The sequence below is a fragment of the Acartia tonsa genome, chromosome 7, assembly GCF_053477335.1.
Source record: "Acartia tonsa isolate MP-2025a chromosome 7, ASM5347733v1, whole genome shotgun sequence".
Lineage (NCBI taxonomy): Eukaryota > Metazoa > Arthropoda > Copepoda > Calanoida > Acartiidae > Acartia > Acartia tonsa.
Genome location: NC_137266.1, coordinates 14,612,860 through 14,627,826, shown reverse-complemented (window position 1 = coordinate 14,627,826; position 14,967 = coordinate 14,612,860). Strand labels below are relative to the sequence as shown.

General features: G+C 28.8%; 1 protein-coding gene across 5 annotated transcripts in view; it reads right to left on the bottom strand.

Annotated features, from left to right (window-relative positions):
* Window positions 1–14,967, bottom strand: part of CASK (peripheral plasma membrane protein CASK) — a 139,968-nt gene that overhangs the window by 79,634 nt on the left and 45,367 nt on the right. For all 5 annotated transcript variants that reach the window (XM_080167664.1, XM_080167660.1, XM_080167663.1 and 2 more), the window contains 4 exons: window positions 13,771–13,838; window positions 12,144–12,209; window positions 11,796–11,866; window positions 8,883–8,963 (listed from right to left, as the gene is read on the bottom strand). In XM_080167664.1, the coding sequence (XP_080023790.1) occupies window positions 8,883–8,963; window positions 11,796–11,866; window positions 12,144–12,209; window positions 13,771–13,838 (286 nt within the window). The remainder of the gene's footprint in view (window positions 1–8,882; window positions 8,964–11,795; window positions 11,867–12,143; window positions 12,210–13,770; window positions 13,839–14,967) is intronic.

The window sequence follows — 14,967 nt, the reverse complement described above, 5'->3', positions numbered from 1 at the left end:
GATATAGTAATAAAATATAAATAATTCTACCATACAGAATTTTAATATTGAGCCAGGGATATAGTAATAGGATAATAGAATATAAATAATTCTACCATATAGAATTTTAATATTAAGCCAGGGATATAGTAATAGGATAATAGAATATAAATAATTCCACCATACAGAATTTTAATATTGAACCAGGGATATAGTAATAGGATAATAGAATATAAATAATTCTACCATACAGAATTTTAATATTAAGCCAGGGATATAGTAATAGGATAATAGAATATAAATAATTCCACCATACAGAATTTTAATATTGAGCCAGGGATATAGTAATAGGATAATAGAATATAAATAATTCTACCATACAGAATTTTAATATTGAACCAGGGATATAGTAATAGGATAATAGAATATAAATAATTCTACCATACAGAATTTTAATATTGAACCAGGGATATAGTAATAGGATAATAGAATATAAATAATTCTACCATACAGAATTTTAATATTAAGCCAGGAATATAGTAATAGGATAATAGAATATAAATAATTCCACCATACAGAATTTTAATATTGAACCAGGGATATAGTAATAGGATAATAGAATATAAATAATTCCACCATACAGAATTTTAATATTGAGCCAGGGATATAGTAATAGGATAATAGAATATAAATAATTCTACCATACAGAATTTTAATATTGAACCAGGGATATAGTAATAGGATAATAGAATATAAATAATTCTACCATACAGAATTTTAATATTGAACCAGGGATATAGTAATAGGATAATAGAATATAAATAATTCTACCATATAGAATTTTAATATTAAAACAGGGATATAGTAATAGGATGATAGAATATAAATAATTCTACCATACAGAATTTTAATATTAAGCCAGGAATATAGTAATAGGATAATAGAATATAAATAATTCCACCATACAGAATTTTAATATTAAGCCAGGAATATAGTAATAGGATAATAGAATATAAATAATTCCACCATACAGAATTTTAATATTGAGCCAGGGATATAGTAATAGGATAATAGAATATAAATAATTCTACCATACAGAATTTTAATATTAAGCCAGGGATATAGTAATAGGATAATAGAATATAAATAATTCTACCATACAGAATTTTAATATTAAGCCAGGAATATAGTAATAGGATAATAGAATATAAATAATTCCACCATACAGAATTTTAATATTGAGCCAGGGATATAGTAATAGGATAATAGAATATAAATAATTCTACCATACAGAATTTTAATATTAAAACAGGGATATAGTAATAGGATAATAGAATATAAATAATTCCACCATACAGAATTTTAATATTGAGCCAGGGATATAGTAATAGAATAATAGAATATAAATAATTCTACCATACAGAATTTTAATATTGAGCCAGGGATATAGTAATAGGATAATAGAATATAAATAATTCTACCATATAGAATTTTAATATTAAAACAGGGATATAGTAATAGGATAATAGAATATAAATAATTCTACCATACAGAATTTTAATATTAAGCCAGGGATATAGTAATAGGATAATAGAATATAAATAATTCTACCATACAGAATTTTAATATTAAGCCAGGAATATAGTAATAGGATAATAGAATATAAATAATTCTACCATACAGAATTTTAATATTAAGCCAGGGATATAGTAATAGGATAATAGAATATAAATAATTCTACCATACAGAATTTTAATATTAAGCCAGGAATATAGTAATAGGATAATAGAATATAAATAATTCCACCATACAGAATTTTAATATTGAGCCAGGGATATAGTAATAGGATAATAGAATATAAATAATTCTACCATACAGAATTTTAATATTAAAACAGGGATATAGTAATAGGATAATAGAATATAAATAATTCCACCATACAGAATTTTAATATTGAGCCAGGGATATAGTAATAGGATAATAGAATATAAATAATTCTACCATACAGAATTTTAATATTGAGCCAGGGATATAGTAATAGGATAATAGAATATAAATAATTCTACCATATAGAATTTTAATATTAAAACAGGGATATAGTAATAGGATAATAGAATATAAATAATTCTACCATACAGAATTTTAATATTGAGCCAGGGATATAGTAATAGGATAATAGAATATAAATAATTCTACCATACAGAATTTTAATATTGAGCCAGGGATATAGTAATAGGATAATAGAATATAAATAATTCTACCATACAGAATTTTAATATTAAGCCAGGAATATAGTAATAGGATAATAGAATATAAATAATTCTACCATACAGAATTTTAATATTAAGCCAGGAATATAGTAATAGGATAATAGAATATAAATAATTCTACCATACAGAATTTTAATATTAAGCCAGGAATATAGTAATAGGATAATAGAATATAAATAATTCTACCATACAGAATTTTAATATTAAGCCAGGGATATAGTAATAGGATAATAGAATATAAATAATTCTACCATACAGAATTTTAATATTAAGCCAGGAATATAGTAATAGGATAATAGAATATAAATAATTCTACCATACAGAATTTTAATATTGAACCAGGGATATAGTAATAGGATAATAGAATATAAATAATTCCACCATACAGAATTTTAATATTAAGCCAGGGATATAGTAATAGAATAATAGAATATAAATAATTCTACCATACAGAATTTTAATATTAAGCCAGGGATATAGTAATAGAATAATAGAATATAAATAATTCTACCATACAGAATTTTAATATTGAACCAGGGATATAGTAATAGAATAATAGAATATAAATAATTCCACCATACAGAATTTTAATATTAAAACAGGGATATAGTAATAGAATAATAGAATATAAATAATTCCACCATACAGAATTTTAATATTGAGCCAGGGATATAGTAATAGGATAATAGAATATAAATAATTCTACCATACAGAATATTAATATTAAACCAGGGATATAGTAATAGGATAATAGAATATAAATAATTCTATCATACAGATTTTAATATTGAGCCAGGGATATAGTAATAAAATATAAATAATTCTACCATACAGAATTTTAATATTGAGCCAGGGATATAGTAATAGGATAATAGAATATAAATAATTCTACCATATAGAATTTTAATATTAAGCCAGGGATATAGTAATAGGATAATAGAATATAAATAATTCCACCATACAGAATTTTAATATTGAACCAGGGATATAGTAATAGGATAATAGAATATAAATAATTCTACCATACAGAATTTTAATATTAAGCCAGGGATATAGTAATAGGATAATAGAATATAAATAATTCCACCATACAGAATTTTAATATTGAGCCAGGGATATAGTAATAGGATAATAGAATATAAATAATTCTACCATACAGAATTTTAATATTGAACCAGGGATATAGTAATAGGATAATAGAATATAAATAATTCTACCATACAGAATTTTAATATTGAGCCAGGGATATAGTAATAGGATAATAGAATATAAATAATTCTACCATACAGAATTTTAATATTAAGCCAGGAATATAGTAATAGGATAATAGAATATAAATAATTCCACCATACAGAATTTTAATATTGAACCAGGGATATAGTAATAGGATAATAGAATATAAATAATTCCACCATACAGAATTTTAATATTGAGCCAGGGATATAGTAATAGGATAATAGAATATAAATAATTCTACCATACAGAATTTTAATATTGAACCAGGGATATAGTAATAGGATAATAGAATATAAATAATTCTACCATACAGAATTTTAATATTGAACCAGGGATATAGTAATAGGATAATAGAATATAAATAATTCTACCATATAGAATTTTAATATTAAAACAGGGATATAGTAATAGGATGATAGAATATAAATAATTCTACCATACAGAATTTTAATATTAAGCCAGGAATATAGTAATAGGATAATAGAATATAAATAATTCCACCATACAGAATTTTAATATTAAGCCAGGAATATAGTAATAGGATAATAGAATATAAATAATTCTACCATACAGAATTTTAATATTGAGCCAGGGATATAGTAATAGGATAATAGAATATAAATAATTCTACCATACAGAATTTTAATATTAAGCCAGGGATATAGTAATAGGATAATAGAATATAAATAATTCTACCATACAGAATTTTAATATTGAACCAGGGATATAGTAATAGGATAATAGAATATAAATAATTCCACCATACAGAATTTTAATATTAAGCCAGGGATATAGTAATAGAATAATAGAATATAAATAATTCTACCATACAGAATTTTAATATTAAGCCAGGGATATAGTAATAGAATAATAGAATATAAATAATTCTACCATACAGAATTTTAATATTGAACCAGGGATATAGTAATAGAATAATAGAATATAAATAATTCCACCATACAGAATTTTAATATTGAACCAGGGATATAGTAATAGAATAATAGAATATAAATAATTCTACCATACAGAATTTTAATATTGAACCAGGGATATAGTAATAGGATAATAGAATATAAATAATTCTACCATACAGAATTTTAATATTGAACCAGGGATATAGTAATAGGATAATAGAATATAAATAATTCCACCATACAGAATTTTAATATTAAAACAGGGATATAGTAATAGAATAATAGAATATAAATAATTCCACCATACAGAATTTTAATATTGAGCCAGGGATATAGTAATAGGATAATAGAATATAAATAATTCTACCATACAGAATATTAATATTAAACCAGGGATATAGTAATAGGGTAATAGAATATAAATAATTCTATCATACAGATTTTAATATTGAGCCAGGGATATAGTAATAAAATATAAATAATTCTACCATACAGAATTTTAATATTGAGCCAGGGATATAGTAATAGGATAATAGAATATAAATAATTCCACCATACAGAATTTTAATATTAAGCCAGGAATATAGTAATAGGATAATAGAATATAAATAATTCCACCATACAGAATTTTAATATTAAGCCAGGAATATAGTAATAGGATAATAGAATATAAATAATTCCACCATACAGAATTTTAATATTGAGCCAGGGAGATAGTAATAGGATATAAATAATACTACCATACAGAATTTTAATATTGGGGTATAAGGCAATAAAAAATAAAATAATACTCTATAAATAATTTTGATGTGGATATTCAAAATTCAAATTGTGAAAGCCTGACCCCACACACTCTCACAATCACACACTCTCAAAAACTCTGTGTTTTTAAGATCTTGATTGACTTACAAGATACTTACAGATCTAAAACGTTATTTTTATTGCTTTTTATCTGAAAGAAAAAGCAACAAATAAATCGTTGCATTTTATTATTGGGACATTTTTGTTGATATAATGATACAGTCATAAAATATATCATAAAGCATAAAAGATACACAAATAAGCATTCTTTTTTATTCAGATATTCAGGACAAGTATTTAGAAAAACAAGAATCAAAAAAAAGAGATAGAGATATAGGGTCAAATTATGTAAAATTTAATTAGAAGTTAAAGTTTCCTAAGGCCTACATAAACCTTTAATTTATACAGATGTACATTATTAATTATATTTGGCCTAACGAATCAAAATTAAGTGGTTAGCCTTAAATTTACAAAAACAAATTAGTCTGCAGTGTTTTTGCATATCTGTAGAAGGCTATGATTTATCAACAAAAAAAGATCAATTATACGATTAGGGGTAATGACTTTGACCATAAACAGGCAGAACTCAACGCTATACTTTTCGTTTGTTCGACTGTTAGTCCTCTATCGAAAATATGAAAAAAATGTAAAAATAAGTTTGCCATGTTTTACTATTTGTTTATCAGACTACTTGGCCCCATTATTGTATAGGAGAATATGACAATATGAATAACTATGTATCATAGGCGAGTATTTAGGGAGTAGGTAGTTTTCCACCTCCCCCCCCCCCCCTTGCCTCCGGAATATCACCCTATATATCTTTTTAATATTTCGAGGGGTTCCTCAACTCAATTCACAGGGCGTTATTAATGGGGAATAGCCAATTAGAAATACAAATATTTTAAACCAGCTAAGTTTTTAGAAATGTATTTGTTGCTTTTTCCCTCTACGGCACCGCCAAATTCGTTAGGGGGCGGTAAACACTCCTTTCTCCTTTAGACTTCCCAGCCTAAATCCTGTGCACGCCCTTCCAATGTATGATAAACATCAATAAGTCTCTGTGAATCATTATAGTACTATTGCTACCTGGTATGAATTCATTTTCGCATATTATCACATGTTCATTCTCGTTCTTATTCTCAATATAATATAATAGCAAATAAATAGTAGGGTTGGCAATCCGTCCAAACATCTAACGGATTAATCCGTGGTTTCTGGATTCTTATTTTTCACGGATTCCGGATTCCAGCAATTTTTTAGAAGGCCTTTTTTAATATGAATTAAGGGATTGAATTTTACGGGGTAATGGGAAGAATCTAAAGCTGCGTTATTTCATATTTTCACAGTAGCTTTCTCCTATTTCTAGACGGCCAAAATGACTTTGTTAAAAATTAGAATATATATTCGGACCAAAAAAAACTTGGTCTAAGCCTAACATTTAACCATCCGAATCCGCTATTAAAATAACTTATTCCAGATTCGGATTCTAGATTACAAAGTTGTCCAAAAATTGGACAGATTCCGGATTTGGATTGCCAACCTTAATAAATAGTAAGGGGTGGATAATGATAAGATTAAAGCAAATGGAATGAGGTAATTTTACTGTTAAAAAAATATGCGTTTGCGATGATGCGATTATGCGGATGTGAAAGCTCAGTTTATTGTTCTCCTATGCTAGAATAGTTATTTCTCGTATCGTATTAAAAACGGCTTTCCGCGGATATAGAATGTACAATTATAAGATTAAAACTAGTTTTTTTAGCCCCGTGGTGCCGAAGGCACCGGCTAAAAAAAACTAGTTTTAATCTTATGATTGTACATTTCTATATTCGTAGAAAACTGGATATAATACGATGCTAGACATAGTTTTTTCGCATTCATGAGAACCGGTTCCTATCCACCGGATTCAAATGAATACGAGAAAGATATTTATATTACATTCATATACAGTAGGGTAATTAAATTGATTGAAGTCTGATAGGTCAGATAATCACACGAAAGGATGGGACATTTGACTGTAAATTGTACTGGTGCCAAAAGTTATATAAACACGTTCTCTTTTTGGTTAGCTTTTATATTATCTTGATTGGTTGGTACATACTAGCTGTGCCTAATCTTTGAAACCAATAATTTTAATCTATAGAAAGGATAATTTAGGTTTTCACTTTTGGGGGAAGGGTAAGTACAACCTCTTTAAGAGAAATGGTCCCTTAAAAAAGTTACCCCCCATTTAGGAGGTTAAGATTTTTTTTCAAAACAATAATTAACTATTATTATTTCATGGCCCTCACTAAAAATAATAATAATAATAATATGTGTTGTATAATAATACATATTCTACTTATGTTCTATATAAACAAGAATGATTTATTCCTTAAGTAGCGAAGATCAAGAATCAGAGTGTGGGACAAACTTACATTATCAAAAGGACAAACTAACATTATCAAAGGGACAAACTAACATTATCAAAGCTACAAACTAACATTATCAAAGGGACAAACTAACATTATCAAAGGGACAAACTAACATTATCAAAGCTACAAACTAACATTATCAAAGGGACAAACTAACATTATCAAAGGGACAAACTAACATTATCAAAGCGACAAACTAACATTATCAAAGCGACAAACTAACATTATCAAAGGGACAAACTAACATTATCAAAGGGACAAACTAACATTATCAAAGGGACAAACTAACATTATCAAAGCTACAAACTAACATTATCAATGGGACAAACTAACATTATCAAAGGGACAAACTAGCATTATCAAAGGGACAAACTAACATTATCAAAGGGACAAACTAGCATTATCAAAGAGACAAACTAACATTATCAAAGGGACAAACTAACATTATCAAAGGGACAAACTAGCATTATCAAAGAGACAAACTAGCATTATCAAAGGGACAAACTAACATTATCAAAGGGACAAACTAACGTTATCAAAGGGACAAACTAACATTATCAAAGGGACAAACTAACATTATCAAAGGGACAAACTAACATTATCAAATAGTTATAGAGTGGCAAAGCTTTGATAATCATGAAGCATAATATTATATAAAAACCTAAATAAAGATCATTGTATTATTATAGAGATGCTTTACTAATAACATTATGCCTATTAGTTCTAGAATTCACCTTTTTAAAACATGATAAAAATTCTAATATGCTTATTTAAATGATACTATTTGTTAAACATATATGACCAATATGTAGAAAATCTTATCTTTAAAAAGACACACTAGTATTCTTACATCTACATACATTAAATTGTTGCTCTTATTTAAAAAGTGATCTTAAACGCGATAATAACAGATCATTAGTAAAATAATTTCATTCGATCTATCAATGATGAAAATAATGACTAAGTAAAAATTAACATATTACTAAATAACTTCCGATTGAGAATAAAGTTTAAAATCACGACAGAAACAAGCAGGGCTTGGAAGTCGCGTCTCAGCCGCGTATAAGCCTAAAATTGAAACTCGCTTGTGTGCAAAAAAAATAATTTCCGAAAAGATGGATTGTCTGTTTGGATATAGGTTTAGATATCCAGCTGAATTTTAAAGTTATAATATGAAGATTTTACTAAGGTTTACACGCGAGTGGTGCACGGCTGCCGAGCCCTAAAAACAAGACTAATAAATAGTTTTAAAATTAAGAAGGCATTACCTGCCATTAAACTGTCTGAGTTCTTCAACTGTTTCATGGAGATGAATTTTTGGCGCAAATCTTTCTCTTTCTCTTATCCATCTAAATATCAACATCAATTAGTTTCAGCAAATAGAGAATCAAATATAGTCTATGTTAAAAATTCAACTAAATTAATGGACGACTTTTTTTTTAAATTTATATTTTGATGCATATTTTAAGTTAGGTAGAGTCTGGTAAGCCCCTCAAGGACGGGGACTACAATGGTAAAGCAACCAAAGATATTGTTAACCTTTCTCAAATGTATTATCAATCATTTAGTCTACTACAGAACTTATCATTTTCATCCTTGTTTTTTTATCAATCTTATTTTGCATATTCATGCTATCTTTATAAACCTATGAACTGAGAAACTATGAATAATGATACAAAATTCTGAGAAAAATAAAGAAGACAGCTTCCAGGAACCTTTCTCCTCCGAACTTCCAAGAAAAAAATCCACATTGATGGCAAATTTTCTATTGATGAGATTTTTAATGCATAAATTTATTTTTCATATGTTTTAAATTTTCTTTTAAATGCAGGGAGGGAGGGGAATTAGAAGAGTATATTAGGCTGGTCTTCAAAGTTTTTATAAAATTGTTCTCGCATTTGATGGCTTAAATACTATGCTGACATTTATTATATAAACTAGCAGTGTTCTAACTTTTCCACCTATGAATTTGATTTGCAGAATTGATAATTTTATCAATGATAATTAGGGGTATGCATCAATTTATCGTATATTGTCTTATCCCTTAAGATCCCTTAATAAATGTAAAGTAAAATTGAATGAAATTTATGTGTAGTTTTATTATGAAATAAGTAATAAGAAGCAGCTAGACTATAGCAAAGTGTTTAATTACAAATTAAACACATATTCAACATTAGAGTTTGTCTGCTGTGACGACGCAATTATCTAAACCCTTTTGGATGCATTAAATATTCTTTTGAAATATTTGGGTCAGGTTTAGATTTCCTACTGATTTTTGAAATTGTAAAAAGTTTATTTCTTTAAGCTTATAGGTGGCTGATGTCCATGTAATATTACTTGTAGCAAATCACAATAGATTTACAAGTAAATAATTTGCATGAGCATAACCATATCTTGACGGTGTTTTCATCTTTATTGCATCTGGACCACAACAAACTTTTTATGAAAAAAAGGTATTTTTATTACTTATTTTAGGTTAGGTTAGATTGAGCAACAGTTAGTAAAGTCCCGAAGGGCTAGGGTTCGCTGGGTTGGAGCCTCCCGAAGGGGCTAGAAATACTAAAATTGGATGAAAAGCAGATATGATACAAAATACATACATTGCAGATTCTTATCTATCCTTTAGCCTTACAGACAAAGCATCTTTTTTGCAATATCGTAATATTTTGTGCAAAAGAAAAAAAATATTTTGTATCCATCTGTCTGTAGAAATTTTACATGCAAATAAATCTAAAATTCGCATATAAGGTTTTTTGTGTTGATGCGAGTAACTGGAGGAACAAAAAGTGATTTATAGTCTTTTCATGTTGCAAAAGAATTATTTGCCCCCATCTTATTTGTGTACTGTAAAAAAAATATCGGGTATAGTCCCTTTCGTGACAACGCCTCTTAAGGGGCGTTTCGTAGTAGATTCTCTCCTGTGTCTAGCCAAATGTTTAATATTACGTTTTTCAAATTGAAAAGTGGCTGCGCAACTAGCTCTTAAAAGCCCTGTTCACACACCCAAAAACTATCCCAAGTTCTATTTGATGGAGTTAAAATAAAGAACTCAATCATTTCTGTAGTTGTCGAAATTCTACAGACAAAGTAAAATTCATTAGTTTCTATAATAGGTTTGTTGATTGAACAACAGTGTGACCTTAATATTTAAAACTACGTTTTTTACAGTATGTAAATGCTAAACCCTAAATAAATCTTGCTATTACAAAATTGTTTTCCCTTATTCTACATAATGTTATCTTTTTAGATATTTATGCTTAATTAACAACAAATATACAACAATATTCTAAACATTTTTAATAGAAGTTGCCCCTCAAAAAAGTTGAAATCTTGTGAATGGTAAAAAAAAAACTTTAGTATATCACTTTCAAGAAAACCAAATCCTTTCTTTTAAAAATAACAAATAATTAGAAAGGAAAGTTTTAGAACTATTTTAAGATGTATAAGCTTTTAACAAACTTTAGGACATAAGTATGAGGATTAATATTAAAATCGAATAGGCTTGCCTTTCCCTTTTCTTCATACCCTAAAGATTCAAACGCGCCTGGCAAAACCCTGTGCAAGTATATATTGATATATTTATCTTATTGTTCCATAGAGAAACGTTAATGTTCCGCAGATAGGAACATGAAAAAATTAACACGCAAAAATTTTCTTAAAAACTTGAAGTCCCCCACTGTTATTATTGATGCAAATTACAGATCTAATACTAGGGCTTCTTCCACAGTTACCTTGTCCTCACTAGATTAACACTAGATACACACTAGATACACACTAGATACACAATAGATACACAATAGATACACAATAGATACACACTAGATATACACCATTTACACACTAGATACACACTAGATACACATTAGATACTCACTAGATACACACTAGATACACAACAGATACACAATAGATACACGCTAGATACTCACTAGATACACACTAGATACACACTAGATACACACTAGATAAACACTAGATACACACTCTATAAACGATAGATACACACTAGATACCACTAGATACACACTAAATACACACTATATACACACTATATACACACTATATACACACTAGATACACACTAGATACACACTAGATACACACTAGATACACACTAGATACACACTAGATACACACTAAATACACACTCAATAAACGCTAGATACACACTAGATACATACCTGTGATTTAGGGCTTCCTCCACAGTTACTCTGTCCTCACTAGATACACTCAACATTAATCGAACTAAATCCTAAACAAAACAAAATAAATTATTATTTAATAAATAATATTCAATGTTTTTTTGTCTGTCTGTCCGTCCAAATGATGCTTATCTATCTGTCGATCAATATCAGTGTTTCTTTCGATAATTCTTCGTCACTAGCCTCAAGGGGAGGGCGAGGAAGGTTCTCTAAAAAATGCAAACCCATTTCAACCAACAACTTCCGAGATTTTTAGCTTCAGACAATCAACTTTACTACTTTATATTATAGAAAAGGGTGAAGCTACTCTATAAAAAGTATGTTCACCTTAGCATGATCACTGATATACTGCCATCTTGAAGAATTTAGGTAGAGCTTCCCCTCGCAGATTATCTAAATTAGAATAAGTTTATTTCAAGACTTAAAATAAAATGAATTCAGTTAACATTTCGATCAAAAATATATTAAAAGAATTTTTAAAGGTCTAGCACATTTCAACTTGATACATATAATATTTTTATATAAATTGATGGATCTTGCATATTTTTATTTGAAAGACCATCGAAAAGAATTATCCTTCAAATTGCATTCATTGTCAATAAAACTCTGGGTAAAAAATGTGACACTTCTTGAATTCTAGTCTTCAATCAAAGATCATTGGCTCAAAGCATCCAACACAGTGCGTATGAAGGAGCTTTGACTTTTGTGTCAGAACCTAAATTGGAACATAGTGCATTTCATTACCCTAGGTTAGGTAACTTCATTTCGACTTTCAATAAAATCTAAAATGCAGCCGTTTTTGAGAAAATTAGATTTGAAAATTTCAAGTTCAATTTTCACCCACTAGGAGTTACCGCATAATCATGACAAGAAAAGCAAAGATTATTTATTTTAAATTTTGAACAACTTTGTTTTTATAAAGTCTGTCATAAAACCTCTCTATATATGATTTATTTAAGGCTGAATTTCCGTGACCTTAGCAAAGCAACTGATAAAAATGGCCATGAATCAACTCACCTAAGGAGTGGTTTTATTAAGAACTTTTAAATAAATAATCTTTGCTTTTCTTGTCATGATAATGCGGTATAGGTATTGAAAAATCAGTGCTTTACTTTTAATAGTCTTCCAATAAAAGTTTTTTAGTTAGAAGATTAATCAACCATTTCTTGCTGTTTATTTTGATAAATGTAAATCCCAGATTTCTGGCCTTAATTACTTGGAGAAGGAAACAAGGATGACAACACCAATAAGTAGTAAAGCAAAATCACTCAAGACCAGCCAAATTATTTAAAAAGAAAACCACAAGAAATTTCTATTACAGCCATCTTAATTTTTAGAAGTCTTTCTCTAGCAGCAGAGTAAATAAAACTGTCTCAATAACCACTCCGTGTCCAAAATAACATTCCAAATGGGTTTATTAGTCACAAAAATCAGCAATCTAACTTTATTAGTAGTTAAGTAATGATACTTTCTTCCCTTATAAATAAATCATTACCAACGCAACGATGAAAAAATTCTCATTAGTGACAAAAATTAGTAATCTATATTTAATAGCATTCGATTAAATGATGAACAGACTATAATGTACGTAAATTACATCCCCCCTTGGGACGGACAAACGACAAAGTAAACTATAGAGTAGCACCATAGCTAAAATAAAGTAAATGCATTAGTGCAATAATAAGGGTTAGTACAAAGAATATTTATTTCTCGCATCGTATTATAAACAGCTTTCCGCGGATATAGAAAGTACAATTATGAGATTAAAACCAGTTTTTTAGCCTCTAGGTGCCTTATGCACGGGCTAAAATATGGTTTTAATCCTATGATTGTACATTTCTATATTCGTAGAAATCTGGATATTATACGATGCTAGACATAGTTTTTCTCGTATGGATGAGAACCGGTTCCTATCCACTGGATTCGAATGAATACGAGAAAATAATTTTCTTACCTCATATAAACGGTCCTTTGTGCCAAGAAACGGGAGAGTACCAGATAACAGGATGTGCAGCAGTACACCTGATAATATATCAATAACTAGCGGCTACGCTAAATGTTTTTTTTTAAATAACATGTCTTGTCTATGTTGCGTTCAAGTCTCTAAGTAAAAAAAATTTCTTTTTTGTGATTTTTCTTGGGAAGGTGGTGGTACCCTCACCCAAAATAGTTATAAACCTTCCCGGGAACTATGAGAAGCTACCCTGTTATGGAGAACCCGCTCGTTTCAGCGGTTAGCGAGATCCTTTGCTACAGACAAAAAAAATCTTACTACTTTTTAACAAAGAATACAAATTCTTTTTAGAACGTATAAAAATGAAATAACGCAAATTTTTCATAATATAAAAAAGAGAGGGATAGAAAAAATAGGTGATAAATGTTCTAAAAAGATCTTGAAAAGACAACAATGTTGTTGGATAACAATACTGCTTCTTGCCAAAAAAGCACTTCTGGAAAAAAAACTATGAGAGAAAACAAGGACGTCCAAGGGGGGGGGGGGGGGGAAGTTGGGATTACCCCTCCTTTGACGAATTTGCACCCCCAAAATTTATTTCATTATAAACCCCCCCCCCCTCCATTTAAAATTTACCCCAACCATTTAGGAGGAGTATTTACCCCCCCCCCCCCCCAAACAATTTTGGGGGGTAAACACCCCCCACTAAAATAAATAATCCCTAAAAAAAAAATTTGCGCGCGCTTCGCGCACATTTTTAATACTAATTATTTAATAGTATTTCAAATAGGGTCAAAAAAATTTACCCCTGCCAACAGATTTCAGAAGGGTAATTACCCCCCCCCCCCTGAGGAAATTTTACCCCCGGGTTAAAAAAAATTTCGGCGCGCTTCGTACGCCATTTTACCACCCTAGAAACATATTACCCCCCCCCCCGCCCTTCAAAAAATTTTACCCCCCCCCCAAATTATAAAGCTTGGACGCCCCTGGGAGAAGATCTTTATTTAATTTTTTTCATTTATATATATTTCAATAAAACTTAATAGTATATATGATTTTTTAAGCAAATTAATAATATTCATCCCCCTGTAACACTTAGATAAGAGTAAAAATAACAATCAGAGGATCTTAAATCCACAGTAATAAAGACAAAGATTCAAAAATCCTATTATATAAAGAAATAAGTTTTTTTGTCTG